The following is a 17,567-nucleotide window of genomic DNA, read 5'->3' as shown; positions in this document are numbered from 1 at the left end:
ATTGCTATTACTGTATAACATCATTAGCATTGTGTTCATATCTCAGGCATTTTTTTGCAGTCAAGACAATACTCACTGAATTCAATGACTGTCTGTTCACCCCTCATCATTATTGGCCTCAAAATAATCTTTGTGAATACCGGTAACCGGATATCAGAATGGTGAAGATTTTGAGCCAAGATTTTTTTTAGTGTAGCAAGTCCTGCTAAATCATTTGGGTTTAAGTATGGCCTGGTCATCAGGCAACAATCTAAATCTTCCATACAGCAGTCTGTCATGTTTAGGTTACATTTCTAATCGATGAGCCTTTTTCTTAAAATCATCGTTACGCCTGTTCGTCTTTTTTATTCTGTCTTTTTCTCCTTGTGATAGTTTATATATATAGAATATATTATGTTATTATATCCTAAAAGCTTCCCCCTGTTGCCAATTCCAGCGTGTGCTTGCTTCTGTCGAATCAAAGAGAAACTTGTTACAACCAATCAGGCAAACAAATCATTCCAATGAGCCGACAGCTAAACTACAGTGAGATGTACAAATAATGGAACATATTATATTGAATGAAGTACCATTTTTTTTTTATACGACTCTCGTAACAAAGAATAAAGGACCTTTGTTCTTGCATATTACTTGAATGAAGATATTGGAATGAAATGCGATACTGGTATAATATTTATTTGCTCTGTTTTTAGTAGTTCATATCACTGACCATTGTCGTATAAATGCCTGATAAAGTTTCTAACATGAATGAGATTGGATCAGATCAAACCAAATCAGAAACGAAGTCTGTCGGTTACATGTACCACTACCAGTATTCAACATTTTTTTTGAAAGATAATGCATCAAACAGTAATTGAAGACGTATATAAATCCTTTGCTTTTCTCAAGTCAGCGTTATAGTTGATTCTTTTCTGATCGAACTCTCTTGACTTTGGGAAGGAAAGTGAATCATGGTGACTTTAGCTAAAAGGTTCAGGGGAGTTGGGAGGGGGAGAACGAAAATGTGAAAAAAATGAATTTGCAGTCTTTTTATAAAGCACACAAATGATGCCTGTTATTGTCTTTATTTTTATATGCTGAGAGATTTTAATTGCATCGTAAGATATTTTATTAGATATTGAAGACACATTAAGCCAAGAAGCCATTAATTTATTAAGATATATAGAGAGTTTATTTATGACGAATCATTTTTGAAAGAGCAAAGTTAATAAGTAATAATGTGTGCTAGAGTGCGTATGATCAGACATTGTGTTCTTCGTAGTTTTAATATCTAATGCACAACACAGAAAAATAGCAGTTGCTATGTTGACCTGGGCAATAAAACAAATGTAGGAGAGAGTGAGAACAAATTATTTTATGCCACTGCCTGTTAGGGGTAAAAAGCACAAAAGAGCTTGTTTTGTACAACACTAATGTGATATCATAAACACTGTCTAAAATTAATTATAGAAGAGGAATTAATGTATTGACAGAAATAAAGACAAATGTTTTCACTTACGGGACGCAAGACTGCAAATTGATTTGAATATGTAGTGCATTTCCGACTGCTGTGCGGATGGCAATGTGCTCAAAGGTTGCAGTGAGGGATGGGAAGTTGGAAACCATATGTGAAATGACTCTGCCAATCTCTATTGTAGTCTTTGTACAAACCAAAAGTGATCTGTTCACTCATGGTGATTGATAATACCTATTCTCTTCTGGTCAGTGCAAATATGTTATCAAAGAATGTCATTGATGGAATTTTTTCAAGACATAACAAATGTTTAACTTCTGAAGATGAATTGGCATGAATTATTCAACCTAGCATTACAAATATGTTTATGAGCAATACATATCAATGTTAATCAAAACAGAAGAAGAAAAAAACAGAGGCATTATTGAATTCATAACATATGGAGTAGGGAATATGCAATAAGAAAGCTAGATTCGATTTTAAAAAGAAGGAATGTGAGAAATCTGTTGAAATACTACGAATATTTGCCCCCCTTTTTCATGTCTTTTGGATAAAGTTGATGAAATCTGTTATTGATTATACAGGCTAGAAGTTTTCTCTTTAATTTTGCTGCAAAAGCGTATTAAAAGACAATGCATGTACCATTTTTATTTCATGATATCTATTTCCGTTGTATAGTTTCCCCCCATGTACTCTAGTATATTGCATGAGACCAAAAACTTTAAGCTATATTACCTTGCTGCCATTTGGAATGAATTCATTTTTAATCTTAAATTCAAATATGTGAAATTGATGTGAGTATATGAATGCTGATGTGAGATGACAATGAAGTATTAAATATAATATTATATTCACCATGTTATTCATCATGTTGATTGAAATATTCAAAACAATGAAACATTTTAATAAATTCTCAAAAGTGACTCTATCCTTGCAAAAAAAACTAATGAAGTGATGAGTTTCATTTATTAGTCTAGTTTCCACAACCTCATTACCCCCTCGGGCCTCCCCCCCCCCCCCCTCTCTCTCTCTCTCTCTCTCTCTCTCTCTCTCTCTCTTTATTTCTCTCTCCTCATTCTCCTCTTTCTCTCTCCCTCTCTCTCTCTCTCTCCTTCTCACTCTTCTTTTTTTTCTCTCTCTCTCCTTTCTCTCTCTCTCTCTCTCTCCCTTTCTTTCTTTCTTTCTCTCTCTCTCCCTTCATCCCTCCCCCTCTCTTCCCTAATCCTTTCTTCCTCTCTCTCTCTCTCTCTCTCTCTCTCTCTCATTCTTTCTTTCTCTCTCTCTCCCTTCATCCCTCCCCCTCTCTTCCCTAATGCTTTCTTCCTCCCTCTCTCCCTCTCTCTCTCTCTCTCCTTCTCACTCTCATTTTTGTCTCTCTCTCCTTTCTCTCTCTCTCTCTCTCTCTCTTTTTCTTTCCTCTCTCTCCCTTCACCCCTCCCCCTCTCTTCCCTAATCTTTTCCTCCTCCCTCTCTCTCTCTCTCATTCTACCTCTCTCTCTCTCTCTGTCTATCTCTCTCCCTCTCTCTCTCTCTCTCTCTGTTAGATAAATCAATCTTTGAGTGTGGTTGTTCATAGTGATTGCCCTGGAAGAAGTGAGGGTATTTGTGAGAAGTGTGGGTGAAAGCACAGACTCAAAAATCAACTCGAGGCCAATCTGGTCTATACCTCGTTGAATATCCCATAAAAATCGTGTTCGGATCACGTAAAACATCAATAGGGACTTTTAGATGTGCGTGGACCAGCGCTCAAAATACACGGGGGTGATAAGCGATTCGCCCCCGTGAGCTCCATAATCGCCCCCGTCAGGTTGCCCACGGGGGCGATTGCAAAATTAAAAATCGCCCCCGTGGAATTATAAAATAAAGAATATCTTTTCTTATATAACTTTAACACAATATTGAGTATCAATTTTCAAACCTTAAACCAATGAAATGGAACTTAGATGGCGCTTTCTCTCCCATCTCTATGAGGTAACTTCTTGGTATTACCGATACAAACAACGGAAGCTCGCAGAGCTGGAGACGATCGCGCAAGGACTGAAACATGGAGAAGTTTTTCGTTATGAAAAGTGTGAATCCTCTGAAATCTGGTTGTTCTAAAAGACCAGCAAATAATGTAACTCGACCAATTAATCAATATCGAGAAGAAGATCAGCAAAGATGTTGCAGAGGCGGATCTTGGCGGTTTAGGGGGTTTAACCCCCCGATCCCCCTTGGGCTGCCAAGTGAAAATGTGATGTGCATAGAAAAATGCTATCATGTGTCCAGACCTACACAGTAGTAGTAGATGTCAGTAGATGCCTGGAAAACATCACTTACGAGTGTTCAAAATAGCAACAACAAAAATCGCCTCGCCGCTATGTGGCTCGTGGACGATATGCTCCACATCGTATTTGGGTTACCCCCCCCCCCAACCCTAAGCAAATAGCTAGATCCGCCCCTGTGTTTTGGAAGGATATGGTAAAGAGTAAAGTAAAGAAAGAATGTAAACAAGGTTGCTCCGAATAATGAGGAGGACATTATGTTAGAACGGGAAGAAATGGAGAGAATGTCACCACGGGCAGGCGCGGGTCCAGGATTTCTTAGGGGGGGGGGGGGGGGGGGAGGTTAAATTTAAAATTATGCGAGCCAAATATTGGTACGTAATGTTGACCAGCATTGACGTAATGTGGGGGGGGGGGGGTGCAGGGAGGGCGATTTTCCCACTCCCTCCTCTGCAAAGCGCCAAAGCTTTGACGTTTCATCAAATCATTAGTGAAAGAAGGCGATTCGTTGCCCGTTCTCGAAAATAATCCTCGTCATGCACGAAGCGCGGAAGCTTTGACGTTTCATTAAAGTATTAGAGAAAGAAGACGATTTGTATTACCATTCTCGACTCTTAATCCTTGTCTGAATTCAGTGCACCCCCTCCTGTGCGAAGCGCGGAAGCTTTGACGTTTCATTAAATCATGAGAGAAAGAAGGCGATTCGTTGCCCGTTCTCGACTTTTAATCCTCATCTGAATTCAGTTCCCCTTCGAGCGCGATATGCGGAAGCTTTGACGTTCCATTAAATTATTAGAGAAATAAGACGTTTCGTTGTACCGTTCTCGAAAATAAACCTCGTCTGAATTCATTTACCCCCCCCCCCCCCCCCCCTTTCACCTTCAACGTGGAGGGTGTGTTATTTTATCAGCTGATTGGGTGTGCTTAACGAAAACGGTAGCTAGGTCTACCTTCAACGTTGAGGGTGTGTTATTTTATCAGCTGATTGGGTGCGCTAAACGAAAACGGTACAGAGGCTGGACTAGGGTTTTAGGCACTAAATTACGGTCAGATGAGTATCAAGGGGCCCGCCTTAGGGCCCTCGGTTGGGTCCAGGGCCAGAGCCCCGGAAGCTAAGGGGTTCTAGGTGTTTAATTACGGTTAATACCTTATTTTGTTGTGACACTGGCAGTAAACTATTTTTTCTTTCTAGCTCTCTTTCCATTTCTCTTTTTTTTTTCTCTCTATTTCAAAAAAAGTGGAGGGGGGGGGGGGGGGGAGGGACCTCGAGGCTCCCGATCCCCGCCGTTCCGCGGGCCCTGACGTGTAGGCCCCTAGGCATCTCAAGAAGCATATTTCTTGCCTGGCTGTAAATTTAGGAATTTGTCATTTTACAATAAAACACATAAAAAAGTATAATACTAAAAATTTCGGAAAATTATGCCATTTCAGCATTATGTGTAAACCACCGTTATGGAATTAGAAATAAACCACGTTTGAATTTGATTTCCCCCCTCCCCAATTAGTACGCCAGTGCCCCCCCCCCCCTATTTTGTTAGCAACTGATCTCCCCTACCTTTTTTCTTTCTCTTTTTTTTTCTTTCCCTTTACCTTCCCTTCCTTCTCTCTCTTCTAGGTTTGCTGGGGGGGGGGGGTGGGGCAAGGACTTTTCGGCCCCCACCCTCCTCCACACGTTGCTGGCGGGATTAACCGCAACTGATCTATCTCCCCTTCTTTTCAACCTTTTTTTTTCTTCTTCCTCTTGTTTGGTCCCTTTTAGCTCTCCTTTTTCCTTTTCCTTCCTTCTCTCTTTTTTTTTTAGCGGGGGCGGGGGAGGCAAAGGCCTTTCGCCCCACTCCCATCCCGATCCGCAACTTGTTGGCGGGAAAATTGCAACTGATATCCCCCTTCTTTTCTTTACTTCTTCCTCAATTTTCCTTCCCTTTATCTCCTCTTCAGTGACTAGTCCCTCAGAAACTAGTGCTAAGCCAGTCACAGAGAATTCATGATTTCAACTGATGCCTGTCAGTGCATTGTAAATTTGAATTTTCTTCAAATTCCATTTAAAAATCTTTTCATATTTGATAAATATGGTGCATTGGCATATGGGCTATGGTTGGAGCGTTGGATGCGTTGAACAGCGTTGGTGAATTATGTGGATTTATCGTATTCATATTCTGAATATTTTCAGCGAATTGAATAATATTGAAAAGGATGCAATTCATAGTTGTACTTGATAATTCTCACTTAACATATTCTCTCTCTCTCTCTCTCCCTGTCTTGCATAAAGAAAATATGAAAATAATATTTTGCCTTGATTAAGAAAAATTGAAAATGTTATCAGTATTAAACAGGGAGAAGAGAAGGGGAGGAAATTAATCAAAACAAACATTACATAATCCAATTCAGTGTTCTTTCGTGATGCATAAGAATGAAAGTACATCGAAAGGTGAAATAATAAATTGAAGAGCGATGATAAATCAATTCTTTGACCTTGATTGATTGAATAAAAAATAATGAAACAATATGGTCTGAGGGTCATATATCTTCGAATATTAGAAAGTTTCATCCACCATCGTGTTGTTGAACACTATTTGCAATTTAATTTTAATGCGGTGACGTGTCGGTTACGAGCAGAAGGTCATATCAGGCTTCTATATTTTATAATACTATCAACAGATATCTGGATAGAGACACTTCGTCACATCAAGCTACGAGAAAGTATATCATCATCTCACAGAATTCTACTCGAACACCGCATCGAAATTCTTTTCACCCTATTTTTTCTTCTTCTTCTTTTTTGGTCCCTTTTAGCTTTCCTTTTTTCCTTTTCCTTCCTTCTCTCTCTTTTTTTTTAGCGGGGGCGAGGGAGGCAAAGGCCTTTTGCCCCACCCCCATCCGCAACTTGTTGGCGGGAAAATTGCAAGTGATATCCACCTTCTTTTCTTTACTTCTTCGTCAATTTTCCGTCCCTTTATCTCCTCTTTTCCTTTTTTCTTTCCATTTCCTTCCTTCCTTCTCTCTTATTTTGTTTTATTGGGGGGAGGCAACAGCCTAGGAGGCAAGGCCCTCCCCCCCCCCCGATCTCCTTCTTCCCCCTTTTCTTTTCTTCTTCCTCTTCTTTCTTTCCCTTTCTCTCCTCTTTCCCTTCCCTCTTTTCCTTCTCTCTCTCTCTCTCTCTATTTTGGGGAAGGGAGGGGGGGGGGGCAAGGCCCGCTCACCCCCGCTGGATCCGCGCCTGCATCTACCTTATATCTACTAACGTTGGACACTAATAATGGATCTAGAAGATTGATTGACCTGGTCTCAGTGACGGGTAAACTTTTTTTTTCTCAATTACTTGGTCTAACCATGAAAACCGTCTAATTTTACTTTAGATTTTCAAACAGTAACAGTTACGACCTAAATTAGGCCTAAGGCCAAGGGCTGTACTCTACATTTTAATAACAAATTAACGTTAACGTTAGACTTAACTTAAACTGTTATTTCTCTGTGATACAAGTGGGAAAGGAACACTTTTTTTTCCCAAAAAAAAAAAATCTTTCCCTTTTTTCCCCCCTTTTTTTTCCAAGGGGGGGGGGGCGGGAAAATTGCAACTGATATCCCCCTTCTTTTCTTTACTTCTTCCTCAATTTTCCTTCCCTTTATCTCCTCTTCAGTGACTGGTCCCTCAGAAACTAGTGCTAATCCAGTAACAGAGAAATCATGATTTCAACTGATGCCTGTCAGTGCATTGTAAATTTGATTTTTCTTCAATTTCATTTAAAAATCTTTTCATATTTGATAAATATGGTGCACTGGCATATGGGCTATGGTTGGAGCGTTGGATGCGTTGAACAGCGTTGGTGTATTATGTGGATTTATCATATTCATAGGCCTATTCTGAATATTTTCAGCGAATTGAATAATATTGAAAAGGGTGCAATTCATAGTTGTACTCGATAATTCTCACTTAACATATTCTCTCTCTCTCTCTCCCTGTCTTGCATAAAGAAAATATGAAAATAATATTTTGCCTTAATTAAGAAAAACTGAAAATTGTATCAGTATTAAACAGGGAGAAGGAAAGGGGAGGAAATTAATCAAAACAAACATTGAAGAATCCAATTCAGTGTTCTTTCGTGATGCATAAGAATGAAAGTACATTAAAAGGTGAAATAATAAATTGAAGTGCGATGATAAATCAATTCTTTGACCTTGATTGATTGAATAAAAAATAATGAAACAATATGGTCTGAGGGTCATATATCTTCGAATATTAGAAAGTTTCATCCACCATCGTGTTGTTGAACACTATTTGCAATTTAATTTTAATGCGGTGACGTGTCGGTTACGAGCAGAAGGTCATATCAGGCTTCTATATTTTATAATACTATCAACAGATATCTGGATAGAGACACTTCGTCACATCAAGCTACGAGAAAGTATATCATCATCTCACAGAATTCTACTCGAACACCGCATCGAAATTCTTTTCACCCTATTTTTTCTTCTTCTTCTTTTTTGGTCCCTTTTAGCTTTCCTTTTTTCCTTTTCCTTCCTTCTCTCTCTTTTTTTTTAGCGGGGGCGAGGATGGCAAAGGCCTTTTGCCCCACCCCCATCCGCAACTTGTTGGCGGGAAAATTGCAAGTGATATCCCCCTTCTTTTCTTTACTTCTTCGTCAATTTTCCGTCCCTTTATCTCCTCTTTTCCTTTTTTCTTTCCATTTCCTTCCTTCCTTCTCTCTTATTTTGTTTTATTAAGGGGGAGGCAACAGCCTAGGAGGCAAGGCTCTTTCGCCCCCCCCCCCGATCTCCTTCTTCCCCCTTTTCTTTTCTTCTTCCTCTTCTTTCTTTCCCTTTCTCTCCTCTTTTCCTTCCCTCTTTTCCTTCTCTCTCTCTCTCTCTATTTTGGGGAAGGGAGGGGGGGGGGGGGCAAGGCCCGCTCACCCCCGCTGGATCCGCGCCTGCATCTACCTTATATCTACTAACGTTAGACACTAATAATGGATCTAGAAGATTGATTGACCTGGTCTCAGTGACGGGTAAACTTTTTTTTTCTCAATTACTTGGTCTAACCATGAAAACCGTCTAATTTTACTTTAGATTTTCAAACAGTAACAGTTACGACCTAAATTAGGCCTAAGGCCAAGGGCTGTACTCTACATTTTAATAACAAATTAACCGACGTTAACGTTAGACTTAACTTAAACTGTTGTTTCTCTGTGATACAAGTGGGAAAGGAACACTTTTTTTCCCAAAAAAAAAAAATCTTTCCCCTTTTCCCCCCTTTTTTTCCAAGGGGGGGGGGCGGGGAAATTGCAACTGATATCCCCCTTCTTTTCTTTACTTCTTCCTCAATTTTCCTTCCCTTTATATCCTCTTCAGTGACTGGTCCCTCAGAAACTAGTGCTAATCCAGTCACAGAGAAATCATGATTTCAACTGATGCCTGTCAGTGCATTGTAAATTTGATTTTTCTTCAATTTCATTTAAAAATCTTTTCATAACTGATAAATATGGTGCATTGGCTTATGGGCTATGGTTGGAGCGTTGGATGCGTTGAACAGCGTTGGTGTATTATGTGGATTTATCGTATTCATAGGCCTATTCTGAATATTTTCAGCGAATTGAATAATATTGAAAAGGATGCAATTCATAGTTGTACTCGATAATTCTCACTTAACATATTCTCTCTCTCTCTCCCTCTCTCTCTCTCTCTTTCTCTCCCTGTCTTGCATAAAGAAAATATGAAAATAATATTTTGCCTTAATTAAGAAAAATTGAAAATTTTATCAGTATTAAACAGGGAGAAGGAAAGGGGAGGAAATTAATCAAAACAAACATTGAAGAATCCAATTCAGTGTTCTTTCTTGATGCATAAGAATGAAAGTACATTAAAAGGTGAAATGATAAATTGAAGTGCGATGATAAATCAATTCTTTGACCTTGATTGATTGAATAAAAAATAATGAAACAATATGGTCTGAGGGTCATATATCTTCGAATATTAGAAAGTTTCATCCACCATCGTGTTGTTGAACACTATTTGCAATTTAATTTTAATGCGGTGACTTGTCGGTTACGAGCAGAAGGTCATATCAGGCTTCTATATTCTATAATACTATCAACAGATATCTGGATAGAGACACGTCGACACATCAAGCTACGAAAAAGTATATCATCATCTCACAGAATTCTACTCGAACACCGCATCGAAATTCTTTTCACCCTTTTTTTTCTTCTTCCTCTTTTTGGGTCCCTTTTAGCTCTCCTTTTTTCCTTTTCCTTCCTTCTCTCTCTTTTTTTTTTAGCGGGGGCGAGGGAGGCAAAGGCCTTTTGCCCCACCCCTATCCGCAACTTGTTGGCGGGAAAATTGCAACTGCATGATATCCCCCTTCTTTTCTTTACTTCTTCCTCAATTTTCCTTCCCTTTATCTCCTCTTTTCCTTTTTTCTTTCCATTTCCTTCCTTCCTTCTCTCTTATTTTGTTTTATTGGGGGGAGGCAACAGCCTGGGAGGCAAGGCCCTTTCGCCCCCGATCTCCTTCTTCCCCCTTTTCTTTTCTTCTTCCTCTTCTTTCTTTCCCTTTCTCTCCTCTTTCCCTTCCCTCTTTTCCTTCTCTCTCTCTCTCTCTCTATTTTGGGGAAGGGAGGGGGGGGGGGGGGGGCAAGGCCCACTCACCCCCACTGGATCCGCGCCTGTATCTACCTTATATCTCCTAACGTTAGACACTAATAGTGGATCTAGAATATTGATTGACCTGGTCTCAGTGACGGGTAAACTTTTTTTTTTCTCAATTACTTGGTCTAACCATGAAAACCGTCTAATTTTTCTTTAGATTTTCAAACAGTAACAGTTACGACCTAAATTAGGCCTAAGGCCAAGGGCTGTACTCTACATTTTAATAACAAATTAACGTTAACGTTAGACTTAACTTAAACTGTTGTTTCTCTGTGATACAAGTGGGAAAGGAACACTTTTTTTCCCAAAAAAAAGAAAGAAGAAAATTGCCCTTTTTTCCCCCTTCTTTTTCCCCAGGGGGGGGGGGGGGGGGGGGCGGTCCCCCCCCCCCCCCCCCCTGGATCCGCCACTGATCACGGGGATAAAAGTATACAGCTATGTAACAAGCACATTTCTAAGAGGGAGAATGCCGACTTAAATAAATGATAATGATAAAATACCAAGGAATTTAGGAGTTTCATGGGTACCAATCCAATGGAAATTTGTATTAAAATAAGAGCCCCCGTCAGCACTAAAAGAGCCCCCGTGAGAAGGTTCACGGGGGCTATTTTTTTTTTGGAAGAGCCCCGTGGACAAAAATCTAATTTGAGCCCTGCTAGATACATTGCAATATATGAAGCACGAGGTATAATTTAACTTTTAAACGGATTTATGACCAAATAAGCACATGCATATTCGTTCCAGTTCCATCAGCCAAAACACGGTACAAGGCGATTTAGACAACAATTTTTACAGACCCTGGTGCTCGGTCACCCGTTTCAGAAAGATTATGATTAGGGTATCATTGGACGGGAAACAAGTTACACTTCATTATGAAATAAATTTCAAAGTCATAATGGCTATTTCTTGTTAATTAAGAGCTACCAAAGTTGGGTACACTTTTTTATACGCACTATATATCCCGGATTGACCTACAGCTACCGTAACGGGATAATTTGATAGTAGTAACGTGATACCTTTAACAGACGCAGACTATCTGTCTTCCGTACCGTATGGTGTTGATTCGTGATCACTCAAGCGTGACAGACAATCTCCCAATAATATGAATATACAATTTTAGTTGCATATGGTAAAATTGACATGGAAGATGTAAACGCACATCCGCATACAGAGTCTATAATTGCTGAGGAATAAACAACAAGCTTTCATTAACGAATACAAACGTTGAATCGTTCAATTTCTTGCTCTTGGGAAATTCATTGTGGCCTTTACTAAAGGATATTTTCTAGACAACAAAGCTATTCACAAAAATTCAAAGCAATAGCAAATCATTCTACACCTGACTACAAAAAGCACCAAAGCAAAATACTGGAATGCGCGGTTGTAGTTTTTCTTTCTTCAAAATGGCTACGTATGAAAAAATAATTCTCGCTTTCTTCGCTCTCGTTGTATGTTCTCGTCTTTCGGGAGCGACGATGCTCGACGCTGTTTGCTACGATGACGCCGAATCCCTGTCCGATGTCGCAATGACAAAGAGTCTATCCCTGGACGACTATCGTGGCAAAGTCGTGTTGGTCGTCAATACAGCTTCCTTCTGCACCTACACGTACCAGTACCCGTATTTCAATGAACTTAAGGTAACAACCGTTAATGTTTCTCTTTCAATCAACCGGTTAACTAACATATTCAAATTGTATCCATACTTTTTAGACAAATCTTGTTCTTGACAACCTAAATGCTTGCCCGGGACTCTTCCGACATTGCAACACATACTGGATTCCAAGTATTGTAGTTCATTCATTAATATCGGGTTAAGGAATTCGAACTCGTCACTAGGTCCACATGAAATAAACATCCATAAATTTGAATTTGTAAGTAAACCGGTATATTGTTTCCTAATCGTCAAACATGCTCACAATAAACTGTTTTTCTAACATATTCAAATGTATGGAAGTTTCTTTCCTGGGGAACTAGTGACGATTTATTCCATCAACCTGTTACCAATGAATGAACTACAATACTTGGAATCCAGTCTGCACATATTACTTGTTGCTATGTTGGGCAAGCCTCGGGCAAGCTTTCCGGGGTTGTCTAGAAAAAGATTTCCTTAAAAAATGTGCATACAATTTGAATATGTTAGTAAACCGGTCCATAGTCGTGTTTGTGGGGTTCCGTTGCGTCTGGAAAATCAGTTTTATTTGCAGTTCTATGAGGATTGGAATAGTCTATCAGAACTCTTATTCAAATATCGCCATGATCTTGCTGGCTTGCTATAGTGGTTCATTCATTTCATTTGAACCTTAGTCCAAGGGTTGGGGGTTCGAATCCGAGGCTTGCGCTAACTTGCATTGGCAAAAAAAAATTAATTTATCCACATTTGCCACTCTCTACCCAAGCGAAAATGGGTACCTGGCAATTGCTTGAGAAATAATAATTGCATGCAGGACCTGCAGGAAGAGTAGTATTTACACTGATATGGCTACCCTGCCTGGATTAATAAGATCCAATTATAATTTGCTTTTATGGTCGGTATATTTTAATAATAATAATAATAATAAATTTATATAGCGCAGCTTTTATACAAAATATATTCAGCTGCGCTGGTTAATAATATTTATTATATATAGTTATTTATTAATAATAATAATAATAAATTTATAAAGCGCAGCTTTTATACAAAATATATTCAGCTGCGCTGGTTAAGAGCTCCTTTTACTAAATTCTACAAAATAAGATCACTCAGTTGAACAAATAAGTTTTTAAATTGGATTTAAAAACATTGATAGATGGAGTGCTTCTTATTTCTATTGGCAACCTATTCCATAGTTTGGGGGCAGCAATAGCAAAAGCACGGTCCCCAAGAGTTACTTTAGTTTTGCCTTGGGGAATCTGAAACAATAATTTATCTGTGGAACTGCGCAGGCTACGACTGTGTGATTGGACTTTGAGTTGAAGTAATTCTTTGATGTAATTAGGGGCTTGACCACTCAATGATTTATAGACAATTAACAATATTTTGAATGAGATTCTTTGACGGACTGGCAACCAGTGGAGTTCTCTCAGAACTCAGAAGAGGTGCGGTTGAAGTGAATTTCGACCGACGATAGACAAGTCTTGCACATGCATTTTGGACTCTTTGTAACTTAGCTATCAGAGAATCAGGCATTCCAAACAGTAACTCGTTACAATAATCAAGCTTACTTGTGATAAGAGCGTGTACAACCAATTTATTTTCTACATGATACATTACAGGACGGTGTTACATGGAGATGGCAGGGGCAATCACTCCCCTCCCATCTATTCTGCCAAACATGCTCTCCCGGAGAAAATGAAAGCTTGTTTGTCGGATATTTTTGAAACAGGCAACGTTTCAGAAGATTGTGGAAATTTTTTTCATTGGGGCGGGAAATTATCAGATGGTTTTTCTTTTTGTTAAAACTATGTGAGCGTTGTTATTATGAATAGTTTTATAGTTGTTATCCAAATGTGAAATCAGTCATTGTAATAACATAGGGATATGATATCCAGTGAATAAACCCAAAGAAAAGTGCAAATTGTGTTTGGTTATGAAATACCTGTACCTATTATCATAAAGGATACTACCAGTCGGTTTTGCTGCTTACGACCACATAATGTTTGGTACGAATGTGAAATTAAAATCAGTGGAGTAGCTACGGAGGCACGGGTACTATCCCCCCTGCCCCCATTGAATGGCGAAAAAGGAGGGAAGTAGGAGAGCGACAAAGAGAGAGAGAGAGAGAGAGAGAGAGAGAGAGAGAGAGAGAGAGAGAGAGAGAGAGATAGGGGGTAGTAAAGATTCAATGGGAGAGAGAGTGAGTCAAACCGAGCAATGGGTAGGACCAAATGTGATTCAATGGATAATAAAATATGTAAGGTTCATAGTAATGTGTAACAGTAAGTCAAATGTTATTCAGAAATCATTACAGTGGTATAGCATTGGGGAGGGGGGGGGGGGTCGGCACAGGAGCCATGCACCGATTATGGGAGGATGTAAGATATCACCCCCCCCCCCCCTCTCTCTCTCTCTCTCTCTGTACGTCTCTCTCTCTCTCTCTCTCTCTCTCTCTCTCTTTATGTACGTCTCTCTCCCTCTCTCTGCCCCTCGCCCTCTTTCTCTCTCTCTCTCTCTCTCTCTCTCTTTATGTACGTCTCTCTCCCTCTCTCTGCCCTCGCCCTCCTTTCTCTCTCTCTCTCTCTCTCTCTCTCTGTACGTCTCTCTCTCTCTCTCTCTCTCTCTCTCTCTCTCTCTTATGTACGTCTCTCTCCCTCTCTCTGCCCCTCGCCCTCTTTCTCTCTCTCTCTCTCTCTCTCTCTGCCCCTCGCCCTTTCTCTTCTTTTCTCCTATCTACCCTCCTAACTGCTACCATTATATCTCTTAACCCTCTAGAACGAGTTCGGTGATCAGCTAGCGATCTTGGGCTTCCCCTGCAACCAGTTTTGGCTCCAGGAACCTGGGGTGGGCCAGGAGATCCCTAACACCCTCCGGTACGTGCGACCAGGAGGTGGATACGAACCCAACTTCTATCTCAACGAGGAGAAGATCGATGTGAACGGACCTAAAGCTCACCCGCTCTTCAAAAAACTGAAGGTAAACAAAAATAATTAAAGAAGGCAATCATCTTCTTCGAATCCACAAACATGACTATTTGGTTGGGTAATGAGAGGATTGATGTGAACTGACCAAAAGCATATCCGCTCTTCCAGAAACCGAAGGTTAAAAAAAAAAAAAAAAAAAAAAAAAAAATCTTCTTCGAATCCACAAACATGATTGTTTAGTTGGGTAACGCTTAGATATGACAGGAAAACAGTTGTCCTTACAAAAACGTTTTTTATTTTCTTTTCATTTATCATTGATTTTCTCGACTTCACTTGGAATTGAGAATCCCTTGTATTGTGGTTGATTTTATTTTTCATACTGATCACCAGGGACGTACTGTGGTTCAGCCGTTGTCATGGTAACATTGGTTTTACTGGTTGAAAGAAAATGATTAAAACTAGGCAACCTATTAGAAATAGGGTGCCGGTGAGAGGGAGCCCTATCATTACGGCACTGATGATCGTCTTTGTACGCCTCTTATCCGTTTTTTAAACATTCATTTGATGGGGGGGGGGGGTGACCCCCATCCCTACGTCTGCCACTGATGAAACTTTTTTTGTTCTTCTTCAAATGAAGTCGAAATTAGTTTCTTCTTTTATGATAACAATGCTTTTTTTTCCTGTCACATTTAAAACAAAAAACTTTTATGATTAATTCACCTTTAATGAATTCACGTATGCGAAAAGTTTTCTTCGTGTTTTTTTTCGTCTCGATATTTTTAATCATCCAATCCAATAAAACAAAGGATGGAGTCATCTTGTATTTTATCCTCTGTATATTCCTTCTTCAACTTTCAAACCAAATTTCTCTTTTCAGAACTCTTGTCCACCAGTCAAAATGGAGATCGGTGATCCTTCCAATCTGTATTGGTCGCCTATGACCATCGGTGACGTCACCTGGAATTTTAACAAGTTTCTCCTCGACAAAGAGGGCGTCCCTTTCAAGCGCTACGACTCTGTCGTCGAACCACTTCAGCTGGTCAGCGACATCCAGCTTGTAGTGGACGGCGACTACAAAACGGTCAAGCGCCCCTCACGTCCAAAATACGCCACTGAGGAGTTGTAAAACCTGGGCAACGTTTCACGAGACCGTCATTAGTACAAGTTCGACGACATCACATTGAAAAATTGTATTGTAATTATCACGCGTTTCAACGGTGAACTTGTACTTATGCCGTTTTCGTGAAACGATACCCTGATCTCGCCGCACCACGGATGCTCTGACATAAGGCCAAATAAAAATAATGTCTAGTTTCTCGTCTCCTCCCGTGTCCCCCTTTTCGGACGTCCTCAATCATTTTTGTAATGAAATGACATAAATAACTAGATAATGGGTTAACAAGTGATATAATGCAATTTCTCCTTGTTTTATCCTCTGTATAGTCACTGGCACTACTGAAATTTGAATTCGCAATATTCATGTTGAAATTGCCCCTTTAGCATTTCTATGCACAGAAACCATATCAAATATCAAATAACCTGAAACATCCTCCTCCTCATTTTACGAAAAATCCGGATAAGAAACTAGTTAGTAATCATTTACTTGGCCTAAGTACTCCCAACGACAACAGCTTTTTTCTTGTCCTTTTTGTTTCTTCGAAGATATATAGGATTCAGGTCGTAGTTATATGATAGGTGCTAAGTGTTTGTGTTATAAGGTTAAGTGGTCATGGTTGGGATTGAGGATATGATTAGGTGTAGGGTTAGGGTTAGTTTAGGGTTAGCCGCAACCACACGCCCATAGTCCCTGGGAAGCGTCGACAGAATCATATAGGGTTACGAATAACTTGTTACCAAGTGGTGGTGGTGGTGGGGGGGGGGGGGGGGGGTGATGTAGAGGGCAGGGTAGTAAACCCCCGGAGTAAACCATTATGATATAAAGACTTCATACACACAAACAAAATGTTTTTTTATCTTCTCCATTTCAACCTTTATTCTTTCTTTTAATGTTGCTGGAAGGAAATTACAAATTATTAATGTACATGCATATGCGAAATTTGTTTGAGTTAGAGAGAGAGGGAAATAGAGAGAGATAGAGGGAGAGAGAGAGAGAGAAAGAGAGAGAGAGTGTGAGAGAGAGGGGAGGGAGAGAGAGAGAGAGAGAGAGAGAGAGAGAGAGAGAAAGAACAAAGAGAGAGAAAGAAAGAAAAAGAGAGAGAGAGAGAGAGAGATGAGAGAGAGAGAGAGAGAGAGAGAGAGAGTCGAACAGAGAAACATGGAGACAGAAAGGCAGAGAGAGCTAGCGAGAGATTATAACACAATGAGGAACGAAAAGAGAAAGAATTGGTTTCAATATTTTCAGACAGAACCAACGAAATTCACGTGCCAGGGTAATTTGATTTTGGTGACACGAGTCTTTTTTTCATTTTTAGAACTCATTGTTAGACCTCTTTTAAAAAAATGATCATCACATTTTGATAGAACAATGCCTTATCATGTTACGTCATCATGTCACTCAACATTAATTGTCATTCTCAATTCTCTTCCTCTCTCGGAACATTATACCCCAAGTCATGTTCTTGCCAAGAACGATGTTTTTCATCAAATAACCTTTCCTGCGAATACTTGTTTTCCTTCTGCTTTAAGTCCTCT

At 39.7% G+C, this 17,567-nt stretch overlaps 1 protein-coding gene across 1 annotated transcript; it reads left to right on the top strand.

Annotated features, from left to right (window-relative positions):
* The first annotated feature begins 11,497 nt into the window (after nucleotides 1-11,497).
* On the top strand, nucleotides 11,498-16,878 carry LOC587759 (glutathione peroxidase). The gene is made up of 3 exons (XM_787470.4): nucleotides 11,498-11,995; nucleotides 14,767-14,967; nucleotides 15,793-16,878. The coding sequence occupies exons 1-3, from the start codon at nucleotides 11,732-11,734 to the stop codon at nucleotides 16,039-16,041; spliced, it is 714 nt and encodes a 237-aa protein (XP_792563.2). The 5' UTR covers nucleotides 11,498-11,731; the 3' UTR covers nucleotides 16,042-16,878.
* The last annotated feature ends 689 nt before the right edge of the window (nucleotides 16,879-17,567 follow it).

The sequence above is a fragment of the Strongylocentrotus purpuratus genome, unplaced genomic scaffold, assembly GCF_000002235.5.
Source record: "Strongylocentrotus purpuratus isolate Spur 01 unplaced genomic scaffold, Spur_5.0 spur5_scaffold_10, whole genome shotgun sequence".
NCBI lineage: Eukaryota > Metazoa > Echinodermata > Echinoidea > Camarodonta > Strongylocentrotidae > Strongylocentrotus > Strongylocentrotus purpuratus.
Note: the sequence above shows the minus strand (reverse complement) of the source record. Positions and strands in the feature narration are given on the sequence as shown.

Excerpts from the sequence above, each read along its gene's own strand:
- LOC587759 (XM_787470.4), top strand. The coding sequence starts at position 11,732 with ATGCGCGGTTGTAGTTTTTCTTTCTTCAAAATGGCTACGTATGAAAAA. Across the intron at positions 11,996-14,766 it reads CGTATTTCAATGAACTTAAG|AACGAGTTCGGTGATCAGCT; the intron begins GTAACAACCGTT and ends TTAACCCTCTAG. Across the intron at positions 14,968-15,792 it reads CGCTCTTCAAAAAACTGAAG|AACTCTTGTCCACCAGTCAA; the intron begins GTAAACAAAAAT and ends TTCTCTTTTCAG.